Raw genomic sequence first — 25,552 nt, 5'->3', positions numbered from 1 at the left:
AGACGAAATCATTCATCAAAGCTTTTAGATTTCACATAGGTACGTCATAAAAAACTGCAAATACGTATTACTCGCTCTTCCAGAAGTTCAGCCCAACGTCACCATATTGAGCGTTGACCACCGACTCGAAGCAAAGATATCACCTATAGCCACCTCGTTGGAGAAAAGCCCTTACAGAGCCATATAATCAGAACGACGATGATGGGTGACGCTATACGTATCTCCTAACAGGTAAAACAAATTTTATAATGCAACCCTAGAAGTAGGAGCCGAAACAACGTACTCCACTCATTGACATTGCCCTTGCTTGCTTGGCCCTGTCGATTATTTTCAAAACATAATATTTACCAAAAATGCACAATATTGAATTCTGATCTCAGTTTATGGTAATTTCTTGAAAGACATTTTAAGGAGCACTGTGTGAAGTGACACATTATAATCTTTCAGACCTCCCTCTCCTATTTCGTCTTCAAATTTTACTCTTCCACTGAAAAAGCTTAAAGGAGTAATCGGATGAACTGAAACTTTTAACGGAAAAACTTTTTATTGGATTACTACTCATTATCCTTTACCGGTCGCTAGGAAAGATACGAGTTTTGCAGCGAGAAAATTTTCAAGACGCCCATGAAAGGCAAGTTCAAATTCTCATTAAATTATGGAAGTCTGTCAGGAGTTTCGGGTGAAAAATATCGAGCATGGAAGAAGTTTGGAGATGATAGAATTACCGTTCTTTCCGATATATATTCCTTCCAATATCACTCAAATAGACGTACTATCGTGGCAAGGTATCCTATTGGCATGACGGATAGTGGGTTCCCCAACAGACAGCCTAGTTGCCATGCGTGGCGGTATGGTAATTTAATAAGTAGGATACCGACGTTCTGGGTTACATTCCTGCGACATAACTTGGGTGAATTGGACCTAAAATCCAACAGTTCAATTTTATACTATCTCTCAATTGGAAACCAAATGGTAACACATAGAAAGGAACTGGCAAATGTGTCTGAATTTCATACGACTTTGGTCTCAACCCACTGCGAGCTCCACTTACACCTGAGAAAACCTACCTTCGCGTTGATTACTACGATACATGCTAATTAAACTTCTAAAACTTCTAAAAGCTTGAATAAAGCGAGATGGAACTGACCTATTGAAAATGTTTGGATTTTACAGTGAATAAATGAACAAAACATTCGATGATTACACCTGCTTACCAAATAATTATGTCCAATTATGAAGGCACCCCAGGTTAAATGGAAAATTCTTTCGTTTTTCACAGTTGAAAAGCTGCTTTTAACAAAATTCCATGAATCTTGTTAACTGCTTTGAAGTTATATCAATTGAATGAAAGAAGCATCTGATAAAGTTTTACTGAGTTCGATTTATAGCACCGGCATGATATTTTCATCGGATGACATCAATACTCATCGACTCTCCTTGATGTAATCTAAACTTAGTTCCTTTAAGAGTAAGTTTCTCAATTATTTCACACACAACTTCCTGTACGGGTGTCTTCTTGCAATAGATTTTCATTATGGGCTGCAGATAAACCACTATTTTCCTAAAAGGTCTGTACGTATATATATATATATATATATATATATATATATATATATATATATATATATATATATATATAAGCTTAGCTTATATATATGGTCTTGTTAGTTTCAATTTTGTAACAAATTTAAGACAATTACCTATACATCTATCTTAAAAAGCCAAAGTAAGTATTTTAAAACTCTAAACCCTAAACTCTAATAAGCATTAATAATTTTGATGAGGATAGAAGAAATTTCCATCTTTCAAGTAGTGTTTGGTTAATGGATATATACTTCAAGCGAATGATCCCTTTCACCTCACCGTATGGGGAGATCGCTCTTTCGACAGCCCCATTGATCAGTCACCAGTATCACAAAGGGTACATACACAGAGATGTTAAAGGGTACTGTAAGTTAACAACGCAATTTTACCTTAAAACTAAAAAAAACTCGTTTTCCTCATGAGAAGTTCCCTAATCCTTAATCTCACCCTCAATTTGTTTAAACAACGCTTTGCACCACCAACTATTTAGAAGTGAACTATTATCGAGTGTTTTTTTTTTTAGATTTCCACGAGTGAGTTCCTTCTACTCTTCAGATATTTTGAATGGCAACGGAGTGCAAATTAACCGAAGACTTTCTTTCTTCCGGATTATATTAAGTTATTAAATATTCAGTTATGGTGAGGTGCACACATCATTTCGATAAAATATTGAAGCCAGAAAATATGTTGTCATCCACAAAAGGCTGATTAATAGGCGGGCATTTATGGAATAAAAATTTTCCGATCATCCAAGAGACATTTGCGGAACAAATATGAATTGCATTTAATTTTAAAAATAATGCTGACGCGTTCAACTTTGAGAGCTAGTTTTCCGAATGGCATGCTTATCTCTCCAACAAAATCGGGTCATTAATTTTATATATAATTGCAGGCAGACATGCGGTTACCGGCCTCGTCAAATTATGACTCAATATTTTCATGGTGAAAAGTATTAGCCATTATCAGCATAAAGTAATCTCTAAGGTCTAAAGGAATTTAAAAAAAATATAGCAACACACTGATAAAGTGATAAAATATTATTAAAGCATAAAAACCATATTTTCTAACGTATCCACAAACATAAAAAAGAAGAAATATATTTAATATAAGCATAAAAAAGGTTTTACTTAAACATGATCGTTAAGAAGGCAAAATATAGTGCCATATTTGCATACTTTTTTTAATCCAGGGAGAAAAGAGGAATAACATTAATATAGAAGAATAATAACGCAATCTACATTTATTAACACTAGGTAGTACGGTACTAGATCTTTATCCCCCAAACCTAACGCTTACTTCATTTTACAGTCTGTTATAATAATATGTCTGCTGTCATCAACATGATTAGTATGGCAGCATTAAAGTTACGCCTATTGGGGTATGAATAGTTCACAACGCAATCCACGACATGAGGTAGTAACAAAGACTGCAACATATTCTCCCGTGTAACCCCGACACCACTCGAAGCAAGTACTCCACAAGCCACAACGTACATATGCATATTCATCAGACTAACGCCATCCACATCGATGTTTCCAACGATAAATATCGGTAGTCAAATTTATGGTCGGTGCAATACACCACTGTTAAAATAAGGGTCGTGCTCCATGAAAATCAACAATATAACCGCACACACACTAATGTTTCTCACAATACATAGATAATCGCGGTCGTGATACAATACCCATCGACACAAAAAATCACAACCAGGTTAGTTAAAACGTAGACACATTTTTATGTAATATGTCCGTATTTTTATAACACGATCCATCTAAATGATTGGCAATCTTCTTTTCCATTAGTCATGGAAATGTAGTCCTGATAGAGAAAAACACTAAATGACAGGTATTTTTCAACTTTTAGTTAAAATACATAGGAGGAATAAAACGTAGACCTAAAGATCGTAGAGGTTATGGAACTTTAAAGGAGAAGATCCGAGTCAAAGGACCTCGTCAATGCCGATAAGAGCAAACATCCTCATTCCGACTTCCTAAAGTTATAAGCAAATAAATAAAGAGAATTTTTATGAATATCCAGATAGGTATCAAAGCGAAAGCAATGTTTCTGCCCAATATTGGGATAGAAAAATATGGTCCCGAAATTTAAAGATAGAGCAGCTGATAATAACATGCAAGAGTGAAAGGTTATAATTATATAAGGGTATGATAGGTATATATATATATATATATATATATATATATATATATATATATATATACGTTATGTATACAACCTGATATATACATATATGTATATGTATATATACGTATTTTCCGAATACCAAGCAGTAACTTAAATAGCCTGGATAAAAATTTAAAATCCGGAAGAGTATATTTAATAGAGTGACTTCCACTTAGATTCCTTCGACGATTATGTCGAATTTCCTACCCAAAAATTGTGTATATTTCCTATAAATACTGTGAATAAAAACTAGGTGACTAGAAGGGATGAAAAAATTCCGAAAGTCAATTTAACGCTAAAACCATCATGGTTCCGAAATTTGCATAAAAACTACTTATGTAATGAGCTAAGAAACCGATTTGGACAGTAAGAAATACTTACAAAAACCTGAGATAACATTATCCTCAGAATTGAAGGGAGGGTGGGTCAGTTTCAAAGGTTTGTGTTTTAGGCAGACATGTCCGATTGATCGATGGGAACAAAGCGGCTGACCCACCATGACCCGCCGTAAATCAGAAGGAAGATACGTCGCGAAAGCAAACGAGCATGACGGACAGGTAACATCGACGGTAACATCCCAAACGACAAAAATATTCCATCGGATATTTCCCCTGTTAGCAATAAAAGATCATGATTTATCATGCAAATAACTCTTGACTGAATGTCATACTGATCCAATCCCAAAAAAACATTTCGCACGAATTTCCGTAGTAGGAAGACCGAATTTGCTGGGCTTGAGTATTTGCAGTGAATAGGTAACGAAGAAAGCTTTCTCGAAATTTCGTGCCATAGGTAAGATTCACAGACAATAAAATTAATTTGAGGCATCTGATCAAGTAGGAAAACCTTGTGAGAAAGTGAGGTGGACTTAAAGGAAAACAAACGAGGAAGTGGTATACATGGTGGGGGAGGAAGGAGGAATATTGGAATTAATCAAAAAGAGGTAGGTAAGATAGACGCAGAACCTTTCGATGGCCAATAAGATGTTGGAGGCTGTGATAAAGGGGAGAATGTTAGGCAAACGAGGGCTAGGTATCGGAGTGGTATATTGGACGGAATGAAAGGAGGAAAAAAGTATTCGGGATTGAAGAGGGGCTTCTGGTACAAAATCCTGAATGTCAGGGTTATGTTTTGTCCGCCCAAAACCTACCTTAACCGGTAGACTTGCAATAACATTAATAATATTAATTTTTGGGAAAGATACCATCACCTCTAACTAAGGCAAAAACACGAGAGCCATTTTAGCAATTAAAGCAACAAAAAATGCCGAATATGATTTGTATCGTGTAACGCAAATTTACTTGTTTTGACGTAAAAATAATACCTGTAGATCTCAAGTAAGCAAAACTGCAACCTCATAAAGTGAGGAAACACAATTTCAAATACATGGGAGAAATATATTACAAACTTGAATACAATATGGCATAGGAATTGTATTTCCTAACATAGAAGATACACAAGCTTTTTCGAAAAATCTTTTGGAAAATATATAAACACATAAATATATATATATATATGTATATAATATATCTTCATAGCGAAAAATATGAAGTAACAACGATATACCATATGAACTTTTGGATTAATTACCTTATTGATGTAATCGTAACTATTTGAGTAATAAATATAAAAGAATTGTTCAATATATTGAGATTATTTAGCTTAGATAGATATTAGCGATAAACTACAAAGGGAATAACAAATAAACATTATAGAGTACTCACAACAGAGTAAAACGAGAAAATTATTCTTCGATAAATTGAGAAAAATATGTAAAAATTAGCATGGCAGTAACTAAATTCAGTGACAAACAGATTCACAGATACAAAGCATAATAGTATAAACATTGTAATTGTTTCTGCAATCTGAAAGGCCTTGATTGACGTAAATGTCTTTTAGACCTATATATCATCCGATTTTTCTGTAATATAAATGCGATTCACTGCTCCACGGTCACTAGACCTTGAGGAGGAAGATTAGGATAAAACGTGTATTCTTGCAATTATTTCTTTAACCCCTTATCTTATAAAAACCTATTTTAGGTCCTTTCAGTCAACCCGAACTCTAACGATTTCGAATTGTCGACTAAAATTGCACAGGCGCCATCATAACCTCGCGGCGATTCCTTCGTGGTTTAACCGGAAGCACGTTGCCATATTTTAGTAAGAAGTACGCAGTAACTCAGCGGGGATCTCGCACCCAAAATAGAACTGAATACTCCGCAGAGATCTAATCCCTACGGATCGCCCTTCAGCCGAAAGACTTGAGATCACCGTTCCCGAGGGAAGTGCCCCTCCCGCGATGTGCATTTGCCCAGAGGGGATTTAAGAAGGGTACACGTATATGATTCGGAAAATCATATTAATGGTGATGGGAATTGATGCAAAAACAAGATATTCCACGAGCCAATTTCTAACACCACATCATTGGGCCTCCACCGCCCTCAACCATGCGCGAATAATGGGAAAAATATGTACATTCCTTCGCACGACTACCTAAGTTCCATTGAAACGTACTCCATCAACATCTAGGTATTAGTCAAAGGAAAAGGGCAGCAAATATTCAATAAAAAGTCGAAAATTTGTTTAAGTATAATAAGTTATAATTAGTTGGTATTTCTTTCTACTTTTTCATGGGCACTAATTGAGCGAGGAAAAACAATTCTTAGTGTCCATTCGCTAGACCTTCATTGTCTCCATATTTGTCATTTCAGTAAAGTCTCGGACCTACCAAGAGTGTTTATTAAGTATAAGACTATTACCGTGAGTGTCAAATGCACGAAATGGATGGTCTCAATGAGTCGAGCCGAGTGATGAGTCTCCATTGAATAGGTTTCCTTTCCAGATCTGTGCATCGTGAGTCATCGGACTACACCGATAATTATTACAAAACTCCTTCCCTTAGTATCACATTTTGTCATCAGTCATCGCCCACAAAATGATGCGTATTACCTGTCCCTATATTCCCTTGGCGCATATCCTCTAGCCATTTTCATCGTACAAAGTTCAAGCCAAATGACATCACACTTCTTAGCAACCCATTCAAATCTCCATTCCACAGCTATGGTAGATGTCAAAGGACCCATCCTCCTCTGTCTCTGACGTAAAGCACAAAGATTCACTGGTATTTTTTCGTTAAGTGATTCATCAATTATGACAATATAATACTCCAGAATGAAAATTTGGCCAATTGGCCAATAAGCGTGTAATCCCCATCGGGTGCAGAAATAGGTCATGTCCGTTTTTTGCCACGCGAGCAGCTTTTCTCTAGACTATTAATCAATGATACATGCGCTGTATTCAAAATTCGTGAACAATGCGAGGTCTTCGATGATTATATTTCCTTTACTCATCTATCATCTTGATTCCTAGATATTAATTATTTTGTGCATGTATCTTCAATACGACGCTCAATGCTTATGCATGCATTTTTCGATCACTAGGTACTAGGCTAGGCTGACGCATTTGAAGCATCAGACACCTTCGTTACTTTGCATAATTCAAATTCTATCCTGATTATTAATTTATGGGGATCGAGATGGTGCGGGGGCTAACGTGCTGGCTTCCCACCCTGAGGGCGCGGGTTCAAATCCCGGCGGTGTTGAATATTTTTCAGAGGTATCTCGATCCCTACTTGAGGTGCTTTGTGGAGGGCACTTTGAGTGAGTACGCCGTCCGTCGGATGGGACGTTAAGCCGCGGACCCCTTGGCGCCTTTCGTAAAGAGTAGGCTAATGCCGACGCCGGGTTTCTCTCCACCCTTCATCCTTTCCTGTCCTTCCCCTATGGCGCAAATGACCTTAGCTGTCGGTCGCCTCCCCTCAAAACTACTACTACTTATTAATTTATGACACAGAATATATGGTCAAATCCATCCCTTATCCTACAATGTATCTGGGGAATTGTCTACTCTCTTTCCATAGAACGCTAAGATACTCATCGCCAACATTTACAAATAAATTTACAAATTTTCTTACCACTTCGGATTCTCCAGACCACCTGAAAGCTTCTTAAAATGTAAGGTCAGATTTCAGACTCCATCCAATACTTTTTTTTGCAAACCTTAAAGACACCCTTATTCGAGCCGTCATTTGCCCTAATGTATTCAAGCGCCTTCTGAAAATTCCATTAGGAACAGCGCTGAGGCTAGGCATCTGTCGAGGAGGGACTAATGTCAGTTGACTGTCAACCGTCAAAGTTTTAAGGTCAAAATATGACTAAATTTTTGGAATTGTGCGAAAAAAGATTATTTTTTTGCAAAGCCATTTCAAAAAAATGGTATTTTTTAATATCTTCCTGGCCATTAAAATTAGCGAAAGTTATGGGAAACTTACAGAAAGTAGAGTAATGTTTCCTCACAACTACTTACATATTTCGCTCCTTTACCATCTAGGTACCAATATTCTGAGACATTATAAGCAACTGAAAGGAATGGCTTAAGTAAATGCATTCCTCCGGGAGACTTTCTGATAATATTAAATTAATTACTCTATGCGCAAGTGAGCAATTACTTTCAAGTATGCAAAATTTGGCTCGAGGGCCCACAAGAAATTCTGGGGGTAAAATGCTCAATAAATATAGACGTAGATTGGGAATAAAGGGAGCCAAGTAATGAGAAAGAACTACCAAGCAAAAAGAAAGGTTAGAGATAAACCCTATGAGGAAGTTATAGGAGTCAGCGTTAAGACAGGTAGAATGGCGAGTTGCATGTAACCAATCTTCGAACTGAAATGCTAGTGATGAGGATAAAATCTTCCCGAATATATAATATTCTTTATATGACATGAAACTAACCAAATAAATATACTACTGTAGATAAAATAACAGAACTCAACACCATATAAAGGTTAACTTTATAGACTACTAATCTTACCTTATCTGATTTATATGTATTCTTACAGTTTTCATATGCAAACAAGCGATAAGTCACAATGATAACATATAACTTAATTTTCCCCGTAAATTATTATCGTTCTTTTCGAATATATGTGATAGAGATAGTGTACCGGTTTACAACTTAAGGAGATTTTCACGTTGATGGTTATTAGTGAAATTCAATGTTATCCCTCATCTGCCTCGACATTAATATATTCAGGCCATGGAAATTCCCACGTTAAGGAATTATTCACTTTAATAAACTATGTCTCTTGTTTAATTTTGATCAGAAGTTGACAGAAGAACGTGGGTTTCTGAATTGAAAAGTTATTTAAGTATGAAGCATTTAATTTTTAGTCTACCAGTAATTGAGGAAGTTAACCTTAAGAGTTATATTCTATAAAACGACCTCTAAAGACTAATTTATTAACCTTTTTAAATTATGTCTATGTAATAGCATTCAATAAACAAATTACGGTTTGCATACTAAAGTAATTATTGAGTATTTGAATGCATGTATATTTTTTTAACTTCGCTTCTTTCAAATACGTAAAAATCTTTTTGCACGGTTTTAGGATTGTTTGAAGTTGTATCATTTACTTCATATTAGTTATTAAACGCTATTAAAACTTTGAAACAAAAATATAAATTGATGGGACGAAAAATTATTTAATTCAAAATGCTTTGTATCGGAAGTTCAATTTTCACTAGCACTCACCCGTCCTTCATTTTTTAAGCTAGATTCGAAAAGTTGTCCGTGCAACCATTGACATCACATCGTAAGATTAAATCTTGGAGAAAGACAAAAAAGACAGCACTCACATGCCATTTTTCACTCGGAACAGTTTTAATTTGGTGGGTAACTTGGGCTAACAACATCATCGTGGAGGGGAGTTCATCACATTAATTTTCAAACTTATGAGAACGAGAAAAAAATGTTGAGTACCTATTAAGGTCCGACATTTTTGTTCAAATTCTTTAAATCTTTTTATTTTCGTGGTGGGGGAATTTGAATGCCATTCATTCCCCCACAACTTAAGCTCCTACATTCGGAGAAAGTAAAAAGTTTTCCGTTGATCCCGTGGGAATGATCTCTCTTACGTCATTTCAAGCAATTAATCATTCATTCCCCTTCGCCCATCTCACCTGACTTCCATCCCTGACTTCCTCCATCACTTTTCAATATCCCTCTTCCTCCCGTGCAGACCACTCTGACTTCCCCGAAATCCACCCATCCCCTCCCCTCTAATCCGACACCAAGCTGCCTTGGTTTCTCCACTTATTCGGCCGCAAGAATCATCGATTTCCATTAAAAGAACGAGGGTATAAAACCCTTCTCCGTTGAGACACAACGAGTTAGACAAAGTTTTCCATTGCCTAGCTTCAATTATTCCTTCCTTGCATTATTTCTCCGTTCTCATTCAAGAAATAAAATAAAATTTAAGTAGCACTGAGCAATTCACGCTCTCACTTGAATCACCACCGTGAAAAAAAATCCTTTTCCGAGGACAAAAATTCAAAAATTATCGAATTCCCAAAAAAAAGGAGAGAGCCAGTTTTTCTCCACCTGGGTCTCCCACACCGCCCATGTCCGTCTAGTCAACCTCCACCAGTTCTACCAACTTTCTCGTTTCCGTCTTTGCTGCGTTCACTTTCGCCGGGTCAATTTATTGGCGGAACACTTCAGAGAAAACTAATGCAACCGCTGCGAAGAAATCGTGGCGAAAAGACTCTATGCGGGAGTGAAAAAAAAACTTTCCATGCACCTCGGAGTAATCAAGGCAATGAGACTCCATTTTCGAAATCTCCTTGTGAGCTTAGGTTTCCACTATCTTTTAATTTCGGAGTCACGCAAAGCGGGACTTTGAAATTCTACAGTGAGAAATCCGTCTTTCATTCCATTACAGAAGTACTTTCTCTTTTTCAGTGAACAGTCTGTTGTGAAGTAGGAATGAAATGCTATCTCATCCTTGATCCCTCCTATACTGGAGTTGGATGAAATTTTCCACTCGCGCAGCACAGCCCAATTGATACAAGAGTAAAGTTTATATTGCATGCTTTTAATTAAATTGCTTTTATTGTTCAACGCAACTATTTTACAAATCGGTAATCATTTTGAGTATTTATTCGAAATGATCGGGAAAGTGATTTTAAGTATAGTGCATTTTTTATTAAAATTACAGCAATGTATGTACCCGTTCAAATGCTACGTACAGAGCGTTTAATGATATCAAACCTCATGTATCAGATGACAATGAAGAGCAGCAGTCAAAATTATAAACAATTGCATGAATAAAATCTTGCAAAAACACATTTTCCCTCTCTCATTGTCTTATTTTAAACTTTAGCTTTTATTTTAAGTCCATTTCAACCATTTTTCACCTGGCAGTCATACGACAAACGCTCAGTATGAATTTGGGAAGGTACATATTTTGATAGGATTGCGCTAAATAAATAAAAAATAAGGTATTTCAAACTTTTACGTCAGATATTAAATTTCACAGTAATATTTTCTTCAATAAATCGACCTTATTCCTTTCCGCCCTCTACTCGAAAAAGAGGATCCGACGGACTTTCATAAGGAATTGCCCTCAAGACTTTCGTCTGACGTGGATCCACCAGCCTCCCCCGCTACCTTCAACCCATCGTACGTCACTTCAAGTGATTCCATCCCATCCGCTCTCCCTCCATCACATCCCGCTTACCTTCTACCCTGACGTGCCCTTTTACACCCCTTCCACTCCCCCATACTAATGCATCCTTCCTTCCCACACATTTTCCCACCTTTTCCCTCTATCTCTCCCTCCAACACACGCAACCCTTCCAATGATTAATCTGCTCTCCACACTCCCCCCCTTCTTCTATCCATGTACAAACCTCCCCACCCCTCACCTACTCCAACGCGAGGGTCCACAGCCCATGGCTAACGCGCCGGAGGCCGGCACGGAAGAAAATTTCAGCAAAAGTTAGCAAGAAATTGCGTAACCGCGACTTCGCCATGTGTTCATTCCCTGCGTAATGTTTCCGTTGAGTTGTTTTTAAATCGCCAGAAAGCCCCTTTGTAAAAAATACAGAACACAATACTTTCTCGGCGGAAAGACAAAGAATAAAAACAGTTGGTCTGCTCCAAATTCCCCAACTGTTCAAAACGTGTCTAATATCAGTCAGTATAATTAAGATAAGACATATTTCTAGCTCCAAAGTGCTTTCTAATTTCTCATAGAGTATTCAATTGAAACATTACCTAAAAATTAATAGCCGCTCCAATAGACGCTCCAACAGTCCGAGATCTAAGCGTGACGATTGAAAAGACAGCAAACTGGAGCTTTTTCTTCTCATGATCGGCTTAAAATTTTTATTATTTATACGAGAAAGTACCTTTTTGGATAAATACTACGTTTTACTGTCGGCGATACATTCTTACTTAATAAACAGCGTTTTATGACTTATTTTTTAAGGTCGTAGGAGAACGATTAATATGATTATTATTGTGATTGAGAGCAATACTCTGGCAAGCTTAATTGAAAAAATGAATTTTCCTTACAGTCAGTATTTTCACATTGCTACAACATTCGAAAAACTTAATCAATATGCATCAAGGCAAAGTGCATTACGCTGAAGCTGATTAAGAAGCGGACCGCGGTTGTCTACCTCTGACGCGAGCACCCTTTACTTACAAATATAAATAGTTATCATTCGAGGATTTTTTTACACTCTCCATCCTTAAAATTAATTTTGATGATGGCTGTGTAAGTAGAAAAAATATATTGATTTGAATCTTGATTAGAATAATTACTGAATCTATATTTTTCATTTCAATTTTCCTGAAACCAAAAACGAATTAATTTTGCTCTGAAATTGAAACTATGAGGAACTCTACCCAAATAATACCGCACATTCTACTAGACAACTTTGACAATTCAATTCATGCAAGCTCTTTATTAGCACTACACATTTTTTTACGCCAAAAACTTATTTTTATATCAGATTTGGCACCTTTTCGAATAAAACTTATAAATAAATATTTTGAAACATTGAAAGGGCATCGTTATATTCCAATCTACGCGACAATTGCTACCATTCACACGTAGTCCACAAAATATGCAGTGGATTAAAACATATAACCCCCAGTTTGGAAGCTTGCAATATGAGTGAACATTATATTTTCAATATTTTTTACTCACGTGGCACTGACATTAAAAACGGCTATAAGATAAAATCAAATTTCAGCGGGGCGCACCGTATTAATATATCAAAATACAATACCACCGCAGATGGGAGAGGTATTTTTGGTGCTTTAACATCGAGAAAACTCTCCAGCTTTGCGACGTGTGGACCATTTTGCGCAGTTCCTACTTCTTTCTTGTTTTCTAGCAGGCATCTTCATGGACAACATTAATCCTGCCGCCTATTCTAACTCTCATACACACGCCTCTTCAGCCCATTCTCTTTTTAGATCGTTTGGAGTGTCCGCTGATCAACTGCCCGTTAATCGTTTCTTTATTGATGCTGCCATAAAAGAGAAAGGCGGGAGGGAACATTGCGACGGAAAATACAGCAGCAATATTTTTTACCCCGAGAAGGCCCCCTGAGACGCGGGAGAAACGTAGAGAGCCAAAATAATTAACGTGCAAACCTATACGAAGCTACTTCCCCGACGATTAGCGCGGAAACCTGCCATTCGTTCATTGTTTGTGTTGCTTGTGCCCGGTCTTGTCCAATTTAAAGACTTCTAATGACACTTTGCAAATACATCATTTAGACGTTATAACGAGTATTATTATAAGGTAATCTAAGGGTAAAGGTAGGTTTTTAGATTGGCACAACTACCCAATAAGTAAATAATTTGTGAATCGTAATAAAATACACAATTCAGCAACCTACTCTACATCAGGTCCCTCTTCATCTCTGCATACTTCCTCCAACCCTTCATCCCGTCCAACATCCCTATCCTGTCCCTACCCTATCCTCGCTTGCCTATCATTTTCCCCTCTCTTACTGTCTTCAACATCCCACTGCCTAGCAATACGCCCTTCATCCATTTTTCCTGCCTCCATAGGATTTCTCTCAGTAAACCCCTCTCTTCGCCCACCATACCGAGTACTTCCTCATTTATTTTCTTCTCGGTCCATTTCACCTTCTCCATTCTTCCCCCACCCACATTTCAAAAGCCTCCAATCTACGTCTATCCTCCTGCCTCAATGACCACGTTACCGCGCCGCACATAGCTACGCACCATATCAAAGTTTTTACGCGTCTTTCCTTAACATCCTTACTCAACGTCCCTGTCATCAACTCCCTCCTCCTTGTGAAAGCCTCTTTGCTAGCGCAATTCTTCTCCTTACGTCCCTACTACTTTGACCATGTTGGTCCAAAACACTACCGAGATACGTAAACTGTTCTACCTGCTCGAGTTTTTGCCCTCCTATTTTAATGTTAAGCTTAGCCTTATTCTTTCTAGAAAATCGCATAACCTTTGTTTTATTAATATTGATTCTCATCCCATATCCGTTGCACTAAATTTCCAACTCAATCAGCAATGCTTGCAACCCCTTGGCTGACTGATAAACTAAAGCTTGGTCATCAGCAAACCCAACTGATTTTACGAGTTCCCCGCCCACTTTCATTCCTACCTCCAGATCTTCCCATGCCTCTTTAATCATTTTCTTTGCATAAAGGTTGAACAACAACGGTTATAATGGGCAACCCTGCCTTACACCTCTTCCTAACACTGCCAATCCGGACTCCCCGTTCCCCACTCGCACCTGAGCAGTCTGAGACATGTACAAGTTGCGGATTAGCCAGCTGTCCCTCTAATCTATTGCTATTTTATGCAATATACTCATTAATTTTTCCCAATTCACCCTATCAAACGCTTTTTCGAAATCTACGAAACAGGCAAATACGTCCAGATTGTATTCTATATTCCTCTCGATTAATAATCTCATTACTGCAATGGCATCACGCGTGCCTCTCCCCATCCTAAACCCAAACTGATTATCCCCTAAGTAATCATTTAGCCTACTCTGTATCCTTTTGTTGATGATCCTGAGAACAACTTTAGCTGCGTGGGAAATCAAACTTCTTGTTCTGTAGTCCTCCCATGATGTAGCCTTTACCATTTTCGGAATAGGAACTAGCACTGATCCGACAAAGTCTTCTGGTTAGATTTCTTCTTCATAGATACTGCGAATGAGCACCATTTAGACTCTTCCTCCCAAATTCTCCTAAACCTTTTAGTAGTTTCGCAGGAATGTTGTCTACCGCCACGGCCTTATTTGATTTCACCTTCCTTAATGCCCTTTCTATCTCATCGTCGAGTATGCCTGGACCTAAGGTGTCGTCCTCTACGTCATATTCTTTTTCAATGTCTAACTTTGTTGGTCGAAGATCTTTACCGCACAGCTCTTCTATATACTCCTTCCATCTCTCTTGGATCTTTCCTGTGTCAACTATTACCTTACCTGCCTTATCTCTAACTGTTAGCATAGATCTCACTTTCTTACTTCCCGATAACCATTTAACTTTGCTGTACAGCGCACCGATTTCACCCTTCCTCTGCAGACTTTCCATGTCCTCGCACTGCGTCTTCCACCATGCTTCTTTTGCTTTCTTTGTTGCCCGCCTCAATTTATTGTTTAATTCTTTGTACTTCATTTTGCCTGACTCTGTATTTACATTCTTCCATTTTCTCCGCTCATCCATGTTTGTAATCATCTCATCCGTGATCCATGATTTCCTAGTCCTTTTAGCGTTTACGGTTCCAATAGTGTCTTTTGGGGCTTTCGATATCCCTTTTTTGATACATTCCCATTTTTTATTCCATAGTACTCAGCTCTTTACCGTCCTCCATGATTTTCTCTACAGCCCGCTGGTACTCCTTCCTTTTCAAACCGTTCAATGCTTCTAGATTCCATTTCCTAAGCCGCCGCCCCTGACTTATCTTTTTGAAACGGACGCTACACTTCAAAACAACTAAACTGTGGTCAGAGTCTGAATCCGCTCTCGGGAAGCTATGCGAATTGATTACACTGTTCCTGAAGCTGTGCCTAACCAGAATATAATCTAACTGATACCTTTCTGAGTCACATGGCATTTTCCATGTATACATACGCCTTTAATGGTGTCTAAACAAAGGGTTGATGATGACTAACCCCTGTCTCCTGCAGAACTGAACTGCGCTCTCCCCGTGGTCACTCCTCGTACCAAAACCGTCGTCCCCCACCCTATCACTATCTCTTCCTTTGCCTTCCGTCGCATTCCAATCCCTCATCACTATCAAATGTTTCCCTGCAGGAACACACGCGATTATGTCCTCTAACTGATCGTATATCCTATCGATCTCTTCCTCCTTATGGTTGCTCGGTGGCATGTATACCAGAACAATGACCAAGTTCGTCGGTTCTGCTTTTATCTCTACTAGTTATATTCTCTCCGTTGATTGTTATATTTTGACTACGCTAGGGATTTAAAAATCAGGGACAAATATGTAATCGATTCCAAAATATGAAGATAGCATCACATTGATTAATGAAAGTTTTTGTTACCTTGTTGACTAATTGTGAATGTAATATCGTTTGTATGAAATACTACTTATTCATAGCTTTGTTCCTCCTTTGTTTTCCCGTAAACAAATCTTTATGGAGAAACCTTTTATCATTATTTGTTTGAAATAACTATAAGAGGTAAAACATACACTCTAACCATAACTATAAACTACAAGCTAAAAACTATTAACTAGTAACTATTCCACAAACAAAAAAATAATAATCATAGCTGTTGTAATTTGGCTTGTTTGAAAAGCTTTATTCTACATTACGCTTCAAGGAAAAGAGGTTTGGTAAATTATAGTAATGTTTCACGGTATTTTATATTTCCTGGTGTATTTTATACTGATGCGTAGGAATTCTTCTTAGTTGTTATACATTCATTTGTATTTGCTATTTATAGTGTGTATTGCTTTGAAATACGTAAAAGTTCAGCTAACCAATAGAGGAGAAAGAGAATTTTAAAGTTTTAAAGGCACCCTGGCGGGCATACGCGAGGGAGACTTTCTCCTCCGCGTCGTCCAAGTTTTTAGACAGTAAACAACCCTTCCGCCGAAAAGTGACATCTACGTAAAGGCCGCCAAATTTTTGTCTATGCTAACTCTTCACGAAAATATGAGAGGATATTCTCCAAGAATAAAATAATTTGGCCAACCGGGAATAAATCCACACGTAAAAAAAATCTTCACGGTATGAATGACAATATAGGGACCGCACAATGGATCCAAGTGAAATTCCCGTTCAAAACGGAAAACTTATTGGCCATGGTGCCTTTCAATTTTATGTCCACCGATACATATTCGTGTGACTGCATAAAATAGAACCGTGGTGTCGTTCTCCACTGCATTAATATATCCGCATTCCTACTTCTACGTACGGCACACTCTGGAAAGGGAAAAACGAAGCCGAACACGGCGTCAAGTCAATCTTCTCCATTTCCCTGGAACGTCATACATCCCTCTCTCCCCTCTCAACTCTCTCCTCTCCTCAACTCCCTGCACCCGCGTGAAACGGTTGACCTCTTTATTTTTTTCCTCTCCTCTCAACCTCAACGCACCCACCCGTCCCGTTCCACGCTCCCCCCTCTCTTGCTTCCCCGAGAAAGGATTACGTCAGAGGCACAATGCGCGCGATAAGGAGAATGATATTGTTGCTGTGGCATTATAAAGAAAACTCCCGCAGCGAGGATTGAGTTGAGGGATGGCGGAGGAGGGCCCTCCGGCCCGTGGAACGGGGCGAAGGAGAGGTGGGGTAAGAGAGGCAGGAGAGGGAATCCCTAGACACCCTATGGGCTTGCCGGGCTGAATCGCATCGAAAGGCCCCAGGGTATGTATCCTCGCTTTCCCTCTCGCACCCAGCATTCCCCTGGAGTAAGTTTAAAATAACTAATGTCTTCCTTTTGGGTGCCTACGATGGTCACGTTGCAGAGATACGATCTCATTTCGAGCAGAGACATGGTAGCGAGATGTGACATTACGATCTTTTATGTTAGCTCGTGAAAGTTTCCCAAAACGGCAGATTTTCAGGGAGGGTACAGTTACGGGTAACAATTGAGAGAGATTCACATTATCATCATATTTCACACTTGGCGCGTCCACACAACGTTTTTCATTGTATTAATTTTGGAAGCGTTGGTATATTACAAGGGTGAAATTTTTTTTTAATCGAAGGGTTCCTCGCCATGATATTCCATTTGTCCATGTTTGACACTCCATATCCTGGCAATGGACCATTTTTTTTCATTTAGAGATCTTTCATAAGGACGTTCGGCCGCAAATATAACGAAACTGGCAGCTTTTCTCTGCGTGAAGTCCCAAATTCTCGAGGCGCACTCAAGGTGTAGTCTAGCCAGCGCAAAATCATTATCGCTTTCGGCCAAATGCTCTCCCACAATTAGTTTGATAAGTTCGAGTTCCTTCAATGCAGCACCGAAATAATGTATTTTCACTCATTCTCGTATGCTATCATGCCTAATCTCTAAGGTTGTCTAAATTTGCTTGGCTATAGAAAACTGCTTCTAAACGTTCATCTTATATACTCGTATGACTAAGTGTTTTTTATGTGTATGTTTGTCACTAATCATTTCAATCACATTGATTAATTAATGTGATTAACGTAAGCAATTAATATATTATTTTTTTCTCCTCCACTAACGAGTTTTACACCCTTGCAAGCGTAGAGATATAACAGGGTATTTTCCAGTATGTGCAATACGACCCATTTTCTTCCGATTTGACTGTAGACTCCAATCTTGATTACCGTGGCTTTGGGGCGGGAGAGAACCTCCTGCTCATATTAAAAAATTTACAAGGGAAAAATTTAAGATATCAACATGAAAGAATGACTGAGTATAAACTAAACTAGAAAGGCAATGGAAATTGTCTGATCTTGGAAAACAGCCGAGTGAGTGATGCCAGAGAGAGTTTGCAAGGAATGACCGCTGAATTCACGAGAAGCGGGCATGGAAAAATAGTGGTAAGGAAGAGAAAACAAGGGGAGTGTAGAGGAATGAACGTGATAATGTAAAAGAGTGGCGAAATTGTTTTGGATGGGGTAAGATAATTTTGGAAGGAGCGTCTTAAATATATAACATAGAGTGCCTTATCATCGAAAGTGAGACAAGTATGAAAGATGCTCAACTGGTTTGCTCATGTCGGGAGGATGTACGACATCTTGTAAATGTTGAATCAACAAAGAAATATATAAGGGTAGTTTTGATGGTTTTTAGAGGAATCTGTCAACCAAGAAAGGTGAGTATAGTGGAAGACGCTCCAAAGATAAGGAAAATTAAGAGACTAGGGAGCATAATTTGCAAAACAGTATATATATATGCAAATGTGACCGAAATATAAGATAAATAAATAATAGATAAAGATAAATAATAGAGAAGAATAATAAAGAAGAGATAGATAAATAATAAACCAAAGAAATATATAAGGGTAGTTTTGATGGTTTTTAGAGGAATCTGTCAACCAAGAAAGGTGAGTATAGTGGAAGACGCTCCAAAGATAAGGAAAATTAAGAGACTAGGGAGCATAATTTGCAAAACAGTATATATATATGCAAATGTGACCGAGATTAAAGAAGATGTGAGGGGGCAAGAAATTAATATGAGTAGTTTTATTTCGTAGCATAATGCCAGCACTTTAAAGAAAGTCTTACTTCGTAAAGGTAAAGTATGCAGCAAGAAGAGAGTTCTCTTCATACATATATAATTTAACCTTGAAATGATAACTGGGGATGACCAAATGTGCTGCCCGCAGGATTTTTGTTTGCTTGCATAAGCTGTATTAAATTTTGTATCCAACATCTATTTGTGGTTCGTATCTCGTATCCAAAAAATTATTTGAGTCTTTTATCGAGAAATTATTTCATAATCTCAACTAGCCCTTACAATATCATCGCTCATGGAGGAAAAAACGGCAGCAATTCATGCAGACTGTGGATTCCACATGAGTTAAATGTGTCATAAGAATTAGGAGAAATATGCAGGGATCCGTTCTTAAAATGTGACATGGCTCATTTTCCTCGTTGGGTCACGTAAATATTGATTATAAATTAAACTGATGTGTCGCTAATATAATTTTCATTCCTTTCGCAGCCGAACTGGATCCTGAGGAACTGGACATGTTGCAACCAGCTCGATGTCGTCCGGAAAGACTTGATGCAATAAGGAGAGCGACGCGATTCTCCAGGAAAGAGATACAATTCGTGTATCGCGCCTTCAAACAGGAGTGTCCAACTGGAATGGTTTCCGAAGACACGTTCAAAGCCATCTACGCCAAATTCTTCCCCCAAGGAGGTAACCTTCGTGACAGCAAAATCCCAAAAATCAACAATTCTAGTCCCGACCTGGGTTTGAGTGTCAACTTGTGTCAACTCCGGTGGTTCGGCCCTTGGGAGACTTGACGGCACACTAAAGCCTTATCGGGATCCCAAGGGCTGCATGGATCTTTAGAGATGTCCAGATAGCAAAAAACACAATCACAACTACTACTTTAAGCCATTACTACTACCAAGTCCTTTGCACGTCTCCAATTAATGTTCTCTCCTTTTCTGTAGCAAATATGGGCTCCGCTGGGTTCTCCATTGCGAACTCACTCCTCCGAGGACCAAAGTATATTAAGCCTTTTCCAGAAATTTCTTGCACGGAGCCAATAGGGGAGTGATCTGCGTTGGAAAAACGTTCAAGTTTTCGTCCCATCATCGAGGATTTTTTGAAATATTTTTAATTGAAATTTCACCAAAGTTACAAAGCTCATCAAAAGAATTATAGATGTTTTTAAAAATTTTCAAATATTCTTAATATCTTCCTAAACGTGTTTGAAATAACTTAAAAGATTATTGCTTGATATCAGCTAAAAATGAAGAGGCAAGTTACACCCCCGAGCTCTCCTTGTGACGAAGAAAATATTGCAATGATAAATTTGCCCAAATTTTACATAAAATCTCTAATAAGACCTCAACAAGTCTCACGTCCCCAGTTCTTTCCGTAATAATTTAATCTTTATAAAAACAATATTTTAATATTACCAGTATTCACTCGATAGCAATATACATTCAAACTCAGCGCTAATCTCTAGTTCGCATTTGTTTCCGAATGTGTCAAGTACCTCTAAATCAATGGAAATCAAAGAAAATCATATGGTAACAAATTTGAAACTGATGTACAGTAGAGAAACACTCTTAAAGAATTTAAAATAAAGGATTATATGATAAAAGGCTAACAAGAAGAAAATTTAATAACTACAAGGATATTAACGATAAATTTAACGGATATAATAAAACGTGAGTGTAAATGAAAATGAAATGTAACAGAAAAAGTAAACATGTACATGGGTGGTCTGAAAAGTTTTCGACTCAGAAAATTTCAGAAAAAATGTCTTGTATCTTTGTTAGGTCGGAAGCTTTTCAGACCACCCTCATATAAACGTTCCTCTATGACAAGAGGTAAGAAACAGTTTCATAAGAATAAGGCATAAAAATCCGCTGAAATTAAAATTAATTATATTTTTTAAATTATATATTTGAACTCTTGTGTAATTTTGTCCTCCCAGATTCTGTCAGAATGGCAATGAAAATTCAGGGAAAGATATTAGTTCTTTCAACTTTCTGTAAATAACATACGAGATACTAATCCGGTCCATAACTTACTGAATCTATATCATTTAGAACTCACTTAAATAAACGAAAATAAAATTTCACAATTTCACAATCCATCCACAATTTTGTTTTCACAGCAATTTTCAAGGCAGTCCCTAAACAGACCAGGATTTAACTTTCAAACATCTTGTGGAAATATTAGGTGGATAGTTAAAAACATTGTGCAACAATTTATTTTTAAGTATCGAGAAAAATATAGATCTTAGTTATTAAATAATTAGTATTGTTATTAACGGCAATGATTTGACTTTTTCCCATTGTGAAAATGGTATTTCTCTTACAGATTCCAGCCAATACGCTCATTTTGTATTCAAAGCCCTCGACAAAAATAAGACTGGCACAATTACATTTAGTGACATCATGCTTAGTTTATCCATCCTGCTAAAGGGCTCTTTACAGGAGAGAATCCGATGGGCATTCAGGTAATGAACGAATTTTAAATGCATATGAACCAAATAATCAATATCATTTTGCTAATTATTTTTTCTTGCGAAATTCACTCTCGAGTTAATTCTATTTGTTTGATTTCCAATACAATTTATTTTCATATAATATTAATATATTATTCATAGTTTTATTCTAAACAACAAAATTTGCACGTATGATAATAATTTCATTTATTAAAATAATAACATTATTGGAAAAGTTAAGCAAAATAAAAGTAATTTAAAGATAAAGAAATTACGTCTACCCACAAATGTAGCGCATTTGAGTTTAGATAAAATTTGACATTGCTATTTTATTTATCAACAGCCTTTACGATGTCAATGACGATGGCTACGTAACCAAAGAGGAACTTACAGAAGTTGTCACGGCCATTTATGACTTAATGGGTGACAATCACCGTACTGCTCATAGGGTAGGTGGTGCTGTGGATGGTGACTTGCTTCCACCGGAAACGCCAAGTGATCACGTGGACCGTATGTTCAAGGTGTGTTGAGTGCATTCTTGTGTTCGCCCAAGATCCAACAATCTCACATCACGGTCTCCCTCATTGTAAAAATCTACGTCGTAATAATAGAAACTTTATTTCTTTGCACCCGCCTTTGTTATTTGATTCAATATCGTTGCAATTTGATTTTTACGTAAGGTGGCTGGTTAAACGTTGACGGGAACGCCGACAAAGCAGTCATTTTAAATTATAGAAGCGGATGGAAATTGAAAGAGACATAGCTAAACTAACTTCAATTATGATTTGACATTAGTAATGTATTTTGTACCCATCATGACTCTGTTGGTTACTTCCCCTTGGATTAATTCCGAGAATTAGGGACAAAGTTATTATTTTATGATCAAAAATACATAAACAAGCCATAATCTATACTTTGATAATTCATAACTTATGTCAAAAGATATAGTGTTTTATTTTTACGGGAAAAGAGGCGACAATTCTTCATAAATTAACACTTAACTCGCCTAAATGTTCGTTTAACTAGAATGAAGAGCGATACTATAATTATATACGTATGAATAATTATACTCCTCAGTTTCTTTGAAGGGAGAAGATTTTACCATTTAATATTTTTACCAGCTATCCTACATTTTTACCATCGTTAATTTGATTTCCGCTGATAAATTCATTACACGAGCTCTTCAGACCTCGTACCCACATTATTTGCATTCTTTTCAATTCTATTGATTGAATTTTTCCATTAATACAGAAGACTTCACCTGCAAACATTTCAAACAACTGAGTGAAAAATATTTACTCTATATTTTTAAGAACTAAGGATGTAAATTGACTCTATATTACAATTTTATCATATAATCTTTCGTAATTTCATTGCAGAAACTGGATCTTAACCACGATGGCGTCATCACTGTGGAAGAGTTTATTGATTATTGTTCAACGGTGAGTCAATCACATTTTTGCACGCTTCGAAAGTTTATCGTTGAAAATTAATGTGATTCGAATATTTTGATTCATAAAAATTGATTTTAATGCCTCAGTGATTTCATCATGTAGAAAAAAATGGAGGGAAGATTCTCCGGTTGAACTTAACAAAAGATCTCTTCTTTCTTCTAGAATGAAAACATAAGAAGCTCCTTTGAGGTATTTGATGACCTATGGTGATTTATGAATAGTTATCATTGTTTTGAATGCCTTCTTCGGAAGTTTTGTGTTCTATTGACTGAAAAAATATTAAAGCGAAAGACATCATTAATAACTTTAAATTAGCCAAAGAAATAATAACGGTTCGAGGAATCCCAGGGACTCCGAGGAAAGAACATGGCAAGACCCTTCAAGCACGGGGAGGTGCTCTACGGAAGAGTCATCCGGAAGGCATAGGGAAGAACAAACTATGAACTGAACGTAGATGGACCAAAGAGGTTCTTGATTGTACCCCGAGGTGGGGGTGTCATAGGCGACCGTAAAGAAGGCCCGAGATCCAAGGTGAGAAGAAGATGTGAGAGAACGTTCGAAGGTGTTAAACTTCGAAGAGGCAGGCCACGAATACATTTATCCGACTCAGTCAGTCATGGAGGAGTCTTCGTCCCCAGAGGTGGACTGAGAGGAACCCTCTCCACCAATCACCCCTCTTCCTCCTACTTTCCCCCATTTCACTCCCCCTTTGCCTTCTGTCCGCCACTACAATTATCATTCCTCGCCCTACCCCATCCCCCTTCAAATCCAAACAATCAATCCCAGCTCAAATCAGTTTTGTCACTAACTCAACTCCTTATCTCCCAAAGCCCGTCCTCGTTTCCAGCCATTACTACTACTACCAAGTCATTTCCACATCTTCCATTAGTGTTCTCCCCTTTCTTGTAGTAAGTATAGGCTATGCTGGCGCTGGGTTTTCATCGTGAACTCCCGCCTTCTAGGACCAGGGTCACTCAACCTTTTTCCAAAAATTTCTTGCACGGGACCGATGGGAGAGAAGTTTTTTTTTATCGGAACAATTTTCGACCACTGCGTTGGAAAGAAAACGTCCAAATGTTCGTCCCGCCATCACCGGTGCATTTCAAAAGTTTTTTCGAGAGAAAAAAAATGAATTTAACTCAAAAAACAAAAAAAAATTATAAAATTTCATAAAATTTAGAAAGCTCATCAAAGGACTCATATAGATGTTTATAAAAAAGTTTTCAAATTTCCATAATATCTTCCTAAATATATGTGTAGGAACTTAAAAAAAAGTTTTATTGCTTGATAGCGGCTTAAAATAAAATGGCAGATTTACAATCCCCCTCCCACACCTTCTGCTTGTGGCAAAAAAAAATTAATGCGGCAATTTACTGGCCAAACTCTCACATTAAATCTCATCTCGACCTAATCAAGCCGTTAGGTACTACCCTTACTTTTGCTCTACCCTGATAAATCAATCCCATTAACATATCAGAAATGTGAAATCAACACAATTCCACACTAATGCATATCTGCTTCCTTTGCATTAATCACTAAGCGGAAGAGTACAGATGAGCTGAGAGTTAAAAAAAAATATTTTACGAGTCCTATGATAAATCCTCACGCCATAACGGTCCGCGGAACAGGTTGAGAGCCCATGTCCCAGAAGTTTTAAGCAAAGATCTTAAAAACTTTTAATGAATAATTCCATTTAAATAGTATCATTAATAGTAAATTACAAAATATAAAACTAACAATAAAATTAATCAAAATAACTAAAAATAGAGCGCAGATCGGATCATCTGCAAAGAAGATCTAACGGTCTCGAGCTCATCCAACGGGAACCCATCATTCTCCTATCTCATTGCCCTCTACTTTTCACTCGCTATTCTTTTAGGGTTTGGTAGCCAAGCAATATCCATCCGTGGACCTGCCGAGGCCATGGATTTATGGCAAAGGAAAGGCATTTATTGCCCGTCCGTCTTTCACAAGGGAGGAAGTGAGATCTTTTCGTTCTCAAAAACATGGTAAGTCACGCGGTATACTGTATTACTCCCCGACTCCTCGATAGGATTATAATTTTGAACCTTCCGTTATTATTGTCGATTAATCCTTTTGTTTTACAGGAGCTGGATTGGCCACATTAAGATCCGCGTAAGTGTAAAAGTGGCGGCAGTGATAAAAGGAATCCCTCGCTTCTGTGGGGTTCTAAGCAGTGTGAACATATCCAGCACAGAAATGTTGCCGTTTTCAAAGCGAAGGTATTATTGAGAATGTTGCAGTTGAGCGAATGTAAACCATGCCTACGGTGTAGGAATGTTTAGTTGTTGATTATATTCTCTTGTAAAAATAAAATGT

General features: G+C 37.6%; 1 protein-coding gene across 1 annotated transcript in view; it reads left to right on the top strand.

Moving 5' to 3' along the window:
- The window catches only part of LOC139688088 (A-type potassium channel modulatory protein KCNIP1-like), a 189,083-nt gene extending 164,632 nt beyond the window's left edge, over nt 1–24,451 (top strand). Inside the window, exons 3-7 of the mRNA XM_071585512.1 lie at nt 19,787–19,987; nt 21,632–21,770; nt 22,102–22,279; nt 23,138–23,200; nt 23,375–24,451. Coding sequence (XP_071441613.1) covers nt 19,787–19,987; nt 21,632–21,770; nt 22,102–22,279; nt 23,138–23,200; nt 23,375–23,422 — 629 coding nt within the window. The 3' untranslated portion in view covers nt 23,423–24,451. The remainder of the gene's footprint in view (nt 1–19,786; nt 19,988–21,631; nt 21,771–22,101; nt 22,280–23,137; nt 23,201–23,374) is intronic.
- Nucleotides 24,452–25,552: the final 1,101 nt, after the last annotated feature.

The sequence above is a fragment of the Hetaerina americana genome, unplaced genomic scaffold (assembly GCF_022747635.1).
Source record: "Hetaerina americana unplaced genomic scaffold, ioHetAmer1.1.p SCAF_2, whole genome shotgun sequence".
In the NCBI taxonomy this organism is placed as follows: domain Eukaryota; kingdom Metazoa; phylum Arthropoda; class Insecta; order Odonata; family Calopterygidae; genus Hetaerina; species Hetaerina americana.
This window is presented reverse-complemented; position numbering and strand designations above follow the sequence as displayed.